Source organism: Chiloscyllium plagiosum, unplaced genomic scaffold (assembly GCF_037043375.1).
Source record: "Chiloscyllium plagiosum isolate Xiang-an unplaced genomic scaffold, Cpla_swu_hap1 HiC_scaffold_3, whole genome shotgun sequence".
Classification (NCBI taxonomy): domain Eukaryota; kingdom Metazoa; phylum Chordata; class Chondrichthyes; order Orectolobiformes; family Hemiscylliidae; genus Chiloscyllium; species Chiloscyllium plagiosum.
Window position 1 is genome coordinate 94,740,834 of NW_028270141.1, and position 14,204 is coordinate 94,755,037.

The window sequence follows — 14,204 nt, forward strand, 5'->3', positions numbered from 1 at the left end:
ACCTCAACCTGAGTTACAAATCTTCTCAAAACTCGCTATCCATAGGTATATTTTAAAAAAGGGGATTTACACATGGAGGTAGAAAGCACAGCTGTGGCACATGAATACTGTTTATTTACATTTACCAAGGAAGTAAATGCTGGCAAAATTGGCGTGGAAGCAACTGAAGCAATAGATGGGCTAAAACTGACTTTTCATCACAACTGAAAGATTTTAAAATGTAGTAATTATAAACAAATAAGAGGGGAAGGATAGCTGAAAAGAAAAGAGAAGGTCTGTGTTGAAGTATAAGATAGAAGAAGTTAAATGACAAAAAGGTGGACGATGCAAGGCCAAAGGGAATGGTAATAAGATAAGTAAAGAAAGAAAAGCTGTGTCTTGAGGGGGTGAGATTGGCAAAGCGATAAAGAGTTGTCATTGGAAAACAGAGAATCACAGAATCCCCACAATGCAGATAGACAGTTTTTGGCCATCGAGTCTGCACTGACCCTCAGAACAGCATCCTATTCGGCCATATATTCTTTCACTCCCTCTTCCACACCCCCCCCCCCCCCCCCAAACCATCACCCTATCACCATTACCTCACATTAACCATGGTTAATCTACCTAGTCTGCACATCCTTAGCAAAAAAAAGGGGCAATTTAGCATGGCCGATCCATCTAACTTGTACATCTTTGGACTATGGAAGAAACCGGAGCACCCGGCAGAAACCATGCAAACATGGGGACAATGTGCAAACTCCACACAGGTCATCATCCAAGTCTGGAATCGAACTTGGGTTCCTGATGCTGAGAGGCAGCAGTGCTAGCCACTGTATTACCCCATGCAAAGAAAAGTTGAACATATGGGGTCACAGATTATGGTCTGAAATCACTGAACTCCATGTTGAGTGCAGAAAGTTAAAAAGCAAAAAAAAGATAAATTACTGTTCCTTGAGCTTACACCGAGCATCATTCAAACCAAGTGGGAGGCTGAAGATGGTCTCCTTAATGCTCCATTGAAGTTCACATTTAAACTCTCCTATCTTCCTTTTTTTTTTATTCCTTCATAGGATGTGAGGACCTTTGGCAAGGACAGCATTTGTTGCCCTTTCTTCATGGTACTTGAACTGAATAGCTTGCTCAGCTGTTTCATAGGGCAGTGAAGAGTCAACCACAGTACTGTTAGCCAAACCAGGTGAGGATGACAAGTTTTCCCTTTCTAAAGGGAACTGGTGAACAAGATCTGACAAATGATCAGGGTTACCAACTGTGGTGAAACGGTTAAAAATTATGTCCCAATACATGTGTGAATCTAACCGGAATGGAGGTGTTGCTTAGTCCCGTGTGAATCTTATTACACACCTCCCCGTGTGAATCTTCTTATCTGTATGTAACCAGAATGGAATGTGTTTTTTAGCCTTGGTCTGCTGTTCACATGAATGTTTATATCTGGAAAAGAGTATATCAGCTGGAAAAGTCTCCAGTTCGGTGAGTCTGCTCCGGGGTTACGTTTAACCGCCGAGCGTGGGTTGTTGGCAACCGCTCTACGAGAACTGACGGCTCCCAGTTCCGGTAACATGTAGAGTGAGTATAAGCCAGACCCGGGAGTCTGCTCCGGGGTTACGTTTAACCGCCGAGCGTGGGTTGTTGGCAACCGCTCTACGAGAACTGACGGCTCCCAGTTCCGGTAACATGTAGAGTGAGTATAAGCCAGACCTGTTGTAAGTATGAGACCTGGTTGTGGCGACGCTGCGGGGAATAAAATGCTCATATTCTAGCAGACTCGCCTCTTGGTCGTTTGTTCTGTGTCAGACTACTCTCCTACGAACCTGACCTTGAGAATTTTTTAAAACATTTTGGCGCTGCGAGCAGGGTCAATCGCAATTGAGGAGAGATTTTGATACAGAACAATGTTTTGGAAAAAGACTAAGAAACCAGAAGAACAAACTGTGGAGGTCCCGACCGTCCCGGGATGGCATGGACCGTGGCATGACGTGGCAGTTTGTTTGAGAAATGGTGGGGGGCGACCGGAGGAACCCCAGGGTCGCTGCTGTCCACCCTTGAGAGGATCCCAGTCCTGCCGAAGAACCCCTTGCCTGGGGTACAGCGGAGGATGTGGGCATGTCCAAAAAGCTGAAGCGGAGTTAACAGAATTGAATGGGATTGAACTGAACTGAACTGAGTGGAACTGAACTGAAGTGAATCAAATTGAACGGAACAAAATGGAACTGAGCTAAATTGAATTGAAATGGACGGAACTGAATTGAACACAATTGAATTGAACTGAACAGACCTGAACTGAGCTGAATTGAACTACACTGAATTGACTGAACTGAAATTAACTGAAACGAATTGAACTGAATTAAGCATAATGTAACACATGTATTGGGCCAAGCAGTGGAATGTGGTGAAACGGTTAAAAATTATGTCCCAATACATGTGTGAATCTAACCGGAATGGAGGTGTTGCTTAGTCCCGTGTGAATCTTATTACACACCTCCCCGTGTGAATCTTCTTATCTGTATGTAACCAGAATGGAATGTGTTTTTTAGCCTTGCTCTGCTGTTCACATGAATGTTTATATCTGGAAAAGAGTATATCAGCTGGAAAAGTCTCCAGTTCGGTGAGTCTGCTCCGGGGTTACGTTTAACCGCCGAGCGTGGGTTGTTGGCAACCGCTCTACGAGAACTGACGGCTCCCAGTTCCGGTAACATGTAGAGTGAGTATAAGCCAGACCCGTTGTAAGTATGAGACCTGGTTGTGGCGACGCTGCGGGGAATAAAATGCTCATATTCTAGCAGACTCGCCTCTTGGTCATTTGTTCTGTGTCAGACTACTCTCCTACGAACCTGACCTTGAGAATTTTTTAAAACACCAACACATCAATCTTTCTTTCAAATTCCAGATTTATTATTTGAATTCAACATTAATCATCTGCCTTGGTGGGATTCAAAATCATGCCCGCAGGGAATTAATCTCAGGGAATTAAAATATCACTGCACCACTACCTCATTCCAAACCCCCCTTTTTCTTCTCAGGAGGGCCATTTTGAGGAAGGGTCACCAGGTAGGAAACATTAACTCTTGATTTCTCTTCACAGATGCTACCAGACCTGCTCAACTTTTCCTGCAACTTGTTTTTGTTTCTGATTTACAGCATCTGCAGTTCTTTCGGTTTCCCTTTTCTTCCTATTTCCATCCTCCCATTTTAATTTACTTTAACCAATTAATCACATTTTTCCAACATTTCCTAGTACTGATGAAAAGCCATCAGTCTGAAATGTTCATTGTTTCTCTCTCCATAGATGTTGCCTGACATTCTGAGCAATTCAAACGTTTTCTACTTTTACTTCAGATTTTTCAGTTTTGGCTTTTGGATCTATAGCATTTATTGGCTTACAACCGAAAACAAGAAAACAGTCTTAAACTAAAAAGTCTAAAAAGCAAAAACTTCAGAAGACTTGCATATAGCTGTAGGACATTACTTCAAATTTGTGATTCTTCACAAGTTAAATTGCCCCTTCCCACCAATGCACTGAGCAGTTTATGATAAACATTTGGGTTTTTGCACTGGTGTTCTTCAAATTGAACTGTCAACATTAATTGAATTTTACTACAATTTCTATGAAATCTTTTACACTCTCCCTTCTCAAATAGTTACCCAATTTCCTTTCAAGTTGTATCATAGCTACTTATGGTGAATCATTCCATATTCAGTGTTGAAGTAAAAGCAGGAAGGCCAATGGTTTCAACTAGAAAAACTGTTATGATCCCAACTGATGGTAATATCGTACAAATCAGATCCCAGATTAAGGCCTGGCTTGATAGTTTATTTTTTAAACTGCAGAAGTCAGTCATTGAACAAATTAACTGGAGACTGCAGATGCACTTTTAACAAAAAAAAATTCCACAAGAGAAAATACAAACTATGTTACACTAAACACTAATTATTGAAATAATTTCATATGTGAAAAACTGCTTCATCCCTTTTACCTTGGCAATAACCTTACAGATACTCAAACCTCAGCAAATGGTCACCCCTATCATCATGCTACAGCATCTTGCTCATCCTGCACGTCTATAAGCTATTTCCTTTTTGGCAGGTTTCTCTGCATTCACTCAATGCTTTTATTAAAATTAATGACTCTATCCGGGACCCTGAAACAAGTTGCTAACTCAACTCATACAGTCATAGAGCTGGACAGCATGGAAACAGAACCTTCAACTCACCCACGCTGACCAGATGTCTGAAATTAATCCAGTCCCATTTGCCAGCAATTAGCCCACATCCTCCTAAACTCTTCCTATTCATATACCCATCCTGATGTCTTTTAAATGTTGTATTTGTACCAGCCTCCACCACTTCCTCTGGTAGCTCATTCCATACTGGTACACTCTCTGTGTGAAAACCTTGCCCCTTAGGTCCCTTTTATAGTTTTCCCCTTTCACCATAAATCTATGCCTTCCAGCTTTGGACTCCACTACCTTGAGGAATACCCTGGTTATTCACCCTATCCATGACACCCCCTTTTAGGGCAACCCTGGCAACATCCTTGTAAATCTTTTCTGAACCCTTTCCAGCTACACAACAGCCTTCCCACAGCCGGGAGACCATAACTGAATGCAGTATTCCAAAAGTGGCCCAATCAATGTCCTGCATAGCTGCAACATGACCTCCCAACTCCTATACTCAATGCACTGACCAATGAAGTCCTGCCCTGATTTGTCTTCCCAAAATGCAGCACCTCACATTTACCTAAATGAAATTCCATCTGCCACTCCGCAGCCCACCTGCCCATTTGATTAATGTTTCACTGTACTTTGAGGCAACCTTCTTGGTTACTACACCTAGAGGTTTGGTGTCATCTGCAAACTTACTAATCATACCTCTTATGTTCACATCCAAAACATTTATATAAATGACAAAGAGCACTGAATGCAGCATAAATCCTTGTGACACACCGCTGCTCACAGGCCTCCGGTCTGAAAAGCAACCCTCCACCACCATTGTCAGTCTCCTATCTTTGAGCCAGTTCTGTATCCAAATGGCTAGTTATCCCTATATTCTGTGTGATTATTACTATTATTGATAATGGGTTCCTTAAACTCATGTCTTCAACTGCCTAGCAGATGCCTCCTATTCTGACACCTCCACAGTTTTCTGCTTCTGGGACTTTCTTCTAAGCAACTAAGAGCTTCTACCCAGCTGTGCCTGAACTGGAGCTGAATGAACTTTGGATCATTTGTGAGACCGAGGGGATAATAGAGTGGACTTACAGGGAGGTAGTCACACATCAGGTACAGGAAAAATGTAGATGGGTTACAATCAGGGGATGGAAATGGAACAGACAGACAGTGTTGGGATCTCCTGTGGGTGTTCCCCTCAGAAACAAATATATCATTTTAGATGCTGGGTGGAGGGGGTGGGGGGAACTAGGGGTAAGCCATGGAGTACAGATCTCTGGCACAGAGTCTGTCCCTGTTGCTCATAAGGGAAGGGGGAAATAAGTAGAGCATTAGGCATTGGGGACTCAATTATTAGGGGGACAGATAGGATATTCTGTGGAACAAGAGAGACTCGCGGATGAGGTGTTGCCTCCCAGGTGTCAGGGTCCGTGATGTCTCAGAACATGTTTTCAGGATCCTTGAGGGGGAGGGGGAGCACCCCCAAGTTGTGCTCCAGATAGAATCTAATCACATAGAAGGAAAAGGAATGGGGATTTAAGGCAGAAAATCAAGGAGCTCGGGTAGAAGCTTAGAGCTAGAACAGAGTTATTATCTCTGGTTACTTGCCCGTACCATGTGCTAGCGAGGCGAGTAATAGGGAGAGTGAGCAGCTTATTATATGGCTACAGGATGGCACAGGAGGGAGGGATTCAGATATCTGAATATTTGGAGTTCATTGTGAGGTAGGTGGGAACTCTACAAACAGAATGGTATACACCTGAACCAGAGGGATACCGATATCTGAGTCGGGGGGGGTGGAATTTGCTCATGCTTTTTAGGATGGTTTAAATGACTACAGCAAGGGAATAGGAACCTGAATTGTGGCTCCAGTGTACAGGAGGTTAAGAGTACTGAGGTCATAAATAAGGTTTCAATGACGCAACAGTGTACCAGCAGAGAGGAAGGTGACTTGAAGTGTGTCTAATTCAATGCCAGGAGCATCAGGCATAAGGTGGGTGAGCTTGCAGCATAAGTTGGTACCTGGGACTTTGATGTTGTAGCCATTTCGGAGACATCGATACAGCAGGGACAGGAATGGTTGTTGCAGGTTCCGGATTTAGATGTTTCATTAAGAACAGGGAAGGTGGCAAAAGAGGGGGGGTGGCATTGTTCGTCGAGGACAGTATTACGATGGCAGAAATAACATTTGATAAGGACTCGTCTACTGAAGTAGTATGGGTTGTGGTTAGAAACAGGAAAGGACAGGTCACCCTGCTGAGAGTTTTCTATAGGCCTCCAAAAAGTTCCAGCGATATAGAGAAAAGGATTGTAAAGATGATTCTGGGTAGGAGTGAAAGTAACAGGGTCGTTGTTATGGGGTCTTTAACTTTCCAAATATTGACTGGAAATGCTATAATTCGAGTACTTTAGACAGGTCGGGTTTTGTCCAATATGTGCAGAAGGGTTTCCTGACACATTGGATTTGGTACTAGGTAATGAACTAGGCCAGGTGTTAGATGGGGAGGTAGGTGAGCACTTTGGTGATACTGATTCAGTTACATTTAATTTAGTGATGGAATGGATAGGTATATACCACAAAGCAAGATTTATAGCTGGGGGAAAGGTAACAATGATGCAGTTCGGCAAGATTTAGGATGCAGAGAATGGAGAAGGAAACTGAAGAGGATGGGCACAATTGAAATGTGGAGCTTGTTCAAGGAAAGGCTACTGCGTGTCCTTGATAAGTATGTACCTATCAGGTAGGCAGGAAGTGGTTGAGCGAGGGAACTGTGGTTTACTAAAGAAGTTGAATCTCCTGTCAAAAGGAAGAAGGATGCTTATGTAAAGATGAGACATGAAGGCGCTAGAGAGTTACAAGTTAGCCAGGATGGACCTAAAGACAGAGTTAAGAAAAGCCAAGAGGAGATATGAGAAGTCTTTGGCAGGTAGGATGAGGAAAACCCTAAAGCTTTCTACAGGTATGTCAGGAATAAAAGAATAAAAGAATGACTGTCAAGGACAGTAGTGGGAAGTTGTGCATGGAGTCTAAGAAGATAGGAGAGGCACTAAATGAATATTTTTCATTAGTATTCACACAGAAAAAAGACAATGTTGTCAAGGAGAATACTGAGATACAGGCTAGTAGACTAGAAGGGACTGAGATTCATAAGGAGGAGGTGTTAGCAATTCTGGAAAGTGTAAAAATAGATAAGTTCCCTGGGCCGGATGTGATTTATCCTACAATTCTCTGGGAAGCTGGGGAGGAGATTGCAGAGCCTTTGGCTTTGATCTTTATGTCATCATTGTATACAGGAATAGTGCCAGAAGACCGAGGATAGCAAATGTTGTCCCCTTCTCCAAAAAGGGGAATAGACACAACCCTAGTAATAGACCAGTGAGAGCCTTACTTTGGTTATGGCTGAAGTGTTGGAAAGGATTATAAGAGATAGGATTTATAATCATCTAGAAAGGAATAATTTGATTAGGGATAGTCAACATGGTTTTGTGAAGGGTAGGTCATGCCTCACAAACCTTATTGAGTTCTTTTGAGAAGGTGACCAAATAGATGGATGATGATAAAGTGGTTGATGTGGTGTATATGGATTTCAGTAAAGTGTTTGATAAGGTTCCTCACAGCAGGCTATTGCAGAAAATATAGAGACATGGGATTCAGGGTGATTTAGCCATTTTGATCAGAAATTGGCTAATTGTAAGACGACAGAGGCTGCTGGTTGATAGGAAATGTTCATTCTGGAGTTCAGTTACTAGTGGTGTACCACAAGGATCTGTTTTGGGGCCACTGCTGTTTGTCATTTTTATAAATGATATGGATGAGGATATAGAAGGATGGGTTAATAAATTTGTGGATGACACTAAGGTCGGTGGAGTTCTGGATAGTGCTGAAGGATGTTGCAGGTTACAGAGGGACATAGATAAGCTGTAGAGCTGGGCTGAGAGGTGGCAAATGGAGTTTAATGTGGAAAAGCATGAGGTGATTCACTTTGGAAGGAGTAACAGGAATACAGAATACTGGACTTATGCTAAGATTCTTGATAGTGTGGATGAGCAGAGAGATCTTGGTGTCCACGTGCATAGATCTCTGAAAGTTGCCACCCAGATTGATAGGGTTGGTAAGAAAGATTATGGTGTGTTAGCTTTTATTGGTAGAGGGATTGAGTTTCGGAGCCATGAGGTTATGTTACAACTGTACAAAGCTCTGGTGCAACCGCACTTGGAGTATTGCGTTCAGTTCTGGTCGCCACATTATAGGAAGGATGTGGAAGCATTGGAAAGGGTGCAGAGGAGATTTACCAGAATGTTGGAAGGTCTTATGAGGAAAGGTTGAGAGATTTGAGGCCATTTTCATTAGAGAGAAGAAAGTTGGGAGGTGACTTAATATAGATATACAAGATGAGCAGAGGATTAGATAAGGTGGACAGTGAGAGCCTTTTTCCTTGGATGGTGATGACTCGCACAAGGGGATATAGGATAGATGTCAGAGAGTAGTAAGGGTGTGTAATGCCCTGCCTGTGACAGTAGTAGACTCACCATATTTAAGGGCATTTTAAATGGTCATTAGATAAATATATGGATGATAATGGAATAGTGTAGGTTAGATGGGCTTCAGATTGGTTTCACAGGTTGGTGCAACATCGAGGGCCAAACGGTCTGTACTGCACTGTAACGTTCTATGTTCTGAACTATTTTTGGAGACTCTTAAGAGCATCTGCTGCTTCTGCCTCCCACTCTCTTGGTTGTGAAACTCAAGTCAACAAACACCTTAGACGATACATCCCCAAGTTACTTGCTATTGATTTTAGTTAAATGACATACAATTTCCTGAAAATGCTGAATTTTGAACATTTATAGAGTGAGAGTCATGCAGCATAGAAACAGACCTTTTGGTCTAACCAGTCCACAATGACTACATTCCTGAACTAAACTAGTTCCACTTGCCTGCATTTAGTGCATATCCCTCCAAACTTTCCTATGTATGTACTTATCCAAATGTCTTTTAAATATTGTAACTGTATTTGCATCCATCACTTTCTCTGGAAGTTCATTCCACACATGAACTACATTCTGTGTAAAAATGTTGTCCCTCATGTCTTTTTTAAAACTTTCTCCTCCCACCATAAAAATATGATCCCTAGTTTTGAATTCACGTCCTCAGGGAAAAATGTCTGACTTTCACAGAACTGAAAATGAAAACTCATTTTCCTCCATTTTAGAACCCAATTCTCAAAATATAATTATATATTATATGCCTTCATCGCATAGCAAATTCTATGAATGTCAGAATGACAACAAGCTTCCAGGTTCAGTTCTTTTCATGGTCTGGCATTGCCAAGAAGCCTTGTCCTTTCCTCCCACAAATAGGTGTTTTCTTTTCAGAACTCATCTTAAAAACAAATGTACAGGTCAGATGGTCACTCTGGGAGGAATAAGGCTGTAACCTTATGAATATCAGTAATCCTTTTAAGTGTCAGTTAGGCAAATGAATCATCAAAGTGCTCAAATCAAAAAGAAAAATGTAGAAAAAAAGTATTGAAATAAATTTACAAAAACATAAGCAGCTTTTGAGATTTTAGTCCACAAAAAATATTTTAAATGCTGTGGAGTTTCTTGCTAACTCAGTTAATAAATGTACATCATTGATTATGCTTGGTAGTAAAGGAAGGGAGTTGGCGCATCCTTTGATACCACAACAGGCTTCAATGAGCCGATGGTCAGGAAGTAAATCATAATCTAGATTGCCCTCTCCTAATTTCTATGGACTGCTGGTGGAAATGTATGTTCGAATGGGCCCAACCATGATATTACCCAATCTGCTGACACTGCTACTGGACCTATGCCTATCATGAATTACTAACTTCTGCAGGAATTTGTAAAAAGAGAAAATTAGACAAACAGGAAAAACAAGGAGCATTCTGAAAGTTCATTAATAGTAAACTTGAACTTTCAATTATGACAATTTGAAATATAATTGTATAATTTATACTTATAAATTGGACTATTCAGCCTCAAATTGCCTTACCAAGCAGTCCAGGAGTCCAAATTGATCACAATACAATGTGCATCCAAGCGCGCAGTCTGGAAATGCTTGAAAGAATGCCGATCTTTTGAGTTTTGACTGCATCCCTAAGTGTAAAAAACATTATATGTTGTTACATTTTGATCGACTGTCTCCTAAGTTACTAGTCGTAACAGTTTTTAGCATTGCCAGCAAAATTTAATTAATTTTCACTTTTACTTGATCACGTTCGTAGGTAGTGCATCTTCAGCTATTGTCCAAAATACCAACAACTTGCTTTTATACCACGATTTGGATATGCTGGCGTTGGACTGAGGCATACAAAGTTTAAAATCACACAACATCAGGTTATAGTCCAACAGGTTTAATTGGAAGCACACTAGCTTTCGGGAGCGCCATTCCTTCATCAGGTGATTGTGGAGGATACAATTGTAATGCACAGAATTTATAGCAAAGATTTACAGTGTGATGTAACTGAAATTATACATTAAAAAATACCTTGATTGTCTGTTCGAATACCATGATAGTTTCACTTCTTTCATGTGTAAATGAAAAAAACTTTTTTAAAAAGTTGCATTCTCAGGTTAGCTGCAACAATTGGTGTTAGCTAGACAATATGTTGAAGGTGTTAGCCCTCTGTGATCTCTGTCTATGCCATGATGTTTAGATTGATTCTAATCTAAAAAGTGAGATAACAGAGTTTTACATGAATTCATTCAGTTTTTGAGGAAAGTACAATGTAACCCTAAGTACAAATTCACCCCACAAAATATATGTGTGCATGTGGGTCTGTGTGTCAGTCTGTGTGTCAGTCTGTGTGTCAGTCTGTGTGTCAGTCTGTGTGTCAGTCTGTGTGTCAGTCTGTGTGTCAGTCTGTGTGTCAGTCTGTCTGGGTTGGGGGTTGTGAGTGTGAGAGAGTGTATATGTGTGTGCATGAGTGTAGAGTAGTCTAAGTCTCTGAGAGGATGCCTGTGTGAATATGGGAGTGTGTGTGTCTGTAAGGGTGTGTGTGAGTGTCTGTGTGTGTGCCCCCACCTCAGGGAAAAGACTTAGTCTATTTATCCTATCCATGCCCCTCATGATTTTATAAACCTCTGTAACGTCACCCCTCAGCCCCCAACACTCCAGGGAAAACAACCACAGCCTATTCAACTTCTCCTTATAGCTCAAATCCTCCAAACCTGGCAACATCCTTGTAAATCTTTTCTGAATCCTTTCAAGTTTCACAACATCCTTCCGATTGGAAGGAGACCACAACTGCATGCAATATTCCAAAAGTGGCCTAACCATTGCCCTGTCCAGCCACAACATCATCTCCTAACTCCTGTACTCAACACTCTGACCAATAAAGGAAAGCATACCAAACGCCTTCTTCATTATCCTATCTATCTGCGTCTCTACTTTCAAGGAGCTAAGAACCTGCACTCCAAGGTCTCTTTGTTCAGCAAGACTCCCTTGGAACTTACAATTAAGTGTATTAATCCTGCTAAGATTTCCTTCCCCAAAATGCAGCACCTTGCATTTATCCAAATTAAATTCCATCTGCCACTCCTCAGCCCATCTGCCTATCTGATCAAGATTCTGTCGTAATCCAAGGTAACCTTCTTCGCTGTCCACTACACTTCCAATTTTGGTGTCATCTGCAAACTTACTAACTATACCTCTTATGCTCACATCCAAATCATTTATATAAACAACAAAAAGTAGTGGACCCAGCACCGATCTTTGTGACACTCCACTGGTCACAAGCCTCCAATCTGAAAAACAACCTTCCACCACCACCCTGTCTTCTACCTTCGAGCCAGTTTTGTATCCAAATGGCTGTGAACTTTATAATGTTATTCCCTACAACCAAATCTAGGTTGCTTATAAAAATTTAAAAGTAATTGACTCCAAACAAGCATACAAAGGACATTAATGCAAACAACCTCTCAGTCAGAAAAAAATTCAATCACCAACACACAGTTTCCTGTCACTGAGGCAATTTCATGCCCACACTACCGTTTTTCCCAGAATTTCATGGATTTGCATCTCATAATAGCTATGTGGCATGTTGCTGAATTACTCCCATACTTTACACATAAATAACAAGCTTCCCTATTATCTTAAAAAATCCAAACAAGCTTGTCAGTCACAACTTGGTTTAATGAGACCTCCCTTCATGTTCTTGATTAACCCAAACTTGACTAAATGGATGTTGTTCTATCCCTGACAATGTAAAGACTACCTTTTTATCAATTTTGGAGAAGATTTATAGCTCAAGTTGATGATAAGTATGTAAGTTAGTTTGCTCAGCTTGAAACTTTATTTTCAGACATTTCAATACAATACCAGATAACATCATCAATGAGAGTCTCCAGTGAAGCGCTGGTGGTATGTCCCTTCTCTCAGTCTACAGGTCTTGATTTCTTAAGGTGAATGCTGTCATTTCTGGTTCAAGGGAAGATAGGTAGTCTCCCTACCTGGTACACCAATATACAGACTAGCCGAAGAACTCCACCAAAAACTAAAACACCAAAAACATGCCACTCCATTCACTCCACCTAAGAATTCCTGAACACCAAGGTAGAAGACGACGAAATAATGATTTCCTTGGACCTTACAGCCCTTTTCACATCAATTAATATCAACCTGGCCAAAGAAACACTGGCATCATGACGAGAAAAACCAGGCCCACAAACACCAGATAGCACCAACTTCACCAGCAAAGACATCCTCAAGCTCGTTGACCTGCGTCTCACCACCCACTTCACATTCAATAATAAAACCTATGAACAAGTCAATGGAATACCTATGGGATCACCAGTATCAGGGCTTATAGCAGAAGCAGTAATACAGAGACTTGAAGAAGCTACCCTCCCATCTATCCAGCCCAAAGTTTGGGTCCGCTACGTAGTTGACACCTTTGTCATCATGAAACGGAACAAATTAGAGGAAACATACAACACCATCAACAATATCCTGACTGGCGTAAAATTCACAGAAGAGGAGGAGAATGACAACAGTCTCCCATTCCAAGATGTGACAGTTGAATGCACAGTCAATGGAGAGCTTCAAACCAGCATATACAGAAAAACAATACACATGGACCAAATACTTAACTTCAGAAGCAATCATCCCAACATCCACAAACAGAGCTGCATCAAGACATTATTTGAACAAGCTCATTGCACTGCAGCACCCAGGAACCACAAAAAGCAGAAGAATATCTATACAATGTTTTCAAGAAAACGGGTACCCAATAAACATCATCAGCCAAATTCCTCAGGAAGAAACCCAAATAAGCAAACACAACACAACCAAAATCTGGAGCCACGTTACATCAAAGGCATATCAGAAATAACTTCCAGACTACTCAGATCCCTTGGCATCATGGTAGCCCACAAACCTACTAACACACTTAAATAGCAACTAATTAACCTAAACGATCCATTAGATACCTCCAGCAAAATTAACGTCATTTATAAGATACCATGCAAGAACTGTACCAAAACACTACATCGGACAAACTAGCAGGAAACTTGCCACCAGTATACATTAACACCAACTGGCCACCAAATAACACAATCCACTATCACTAGTTTCTATACACACAGACAAAGAAGGACACCAATTTGACTGGGACAACACACACCCCAGTCTGACCTATCACCCTCACCTTGACCTCTTCCCACCTATCACATTTCCGATGCCCCTCCCCCAAGTCCCTCCTCCCTATCTTTTATCTTAGCCTGCTGGACCAACTTTCCTCATTCCTGAAGAAGGGCTAATGCCCGAAATGTCGATTCTCCTGTTCCCTAGATGCTGCCTGACCTGCTGCGCTTTTCCAGCAACACATTTCCATCTGTGTAAACAAAGAGTCAAGCATCCACATGTAGCTGATTGACAACTAGACCAGAGAAACCCTCTGCTTGCCAACAACTATGTATTTGGCTCCCCTGCACAAAAATAACTTTTGGGTGTGAATGTTTGGGCAGAAAACATTAAAACTTCAGAAAGGAAAAATCACCTCAAACTTGAAG

The 14,204-nt window shown here is 41.4% G+C and overlaps 1 protein-coding gene across 3 annotated transcripts in view; it reads right to left on the reverse strand.

Annotated features, from left to right (window-relative positions):
- usp45 (ubiquitin specific peptidase 45) overlaps positions 1 to 14,204 on the reverse strand; it is a 159,295-nt gene that overhangs the window by 134,829 nt on the left and 10,262 nt on the right. For all 3 annotated transcript variants that reach the window (XM_043685574.2, XM_043685585.2, XM_043685569.2), the window contains exon 4: positions 10,186 to 10,289. In XM_043685574.2, the coding sequence (XP_043541509.2) occupies positions 10,186 to 10,289 (104 nt within the window). The remainder of the gene's footprint in view (positions 1 to 10,185; positions 10,290 to 14,204) is intronic.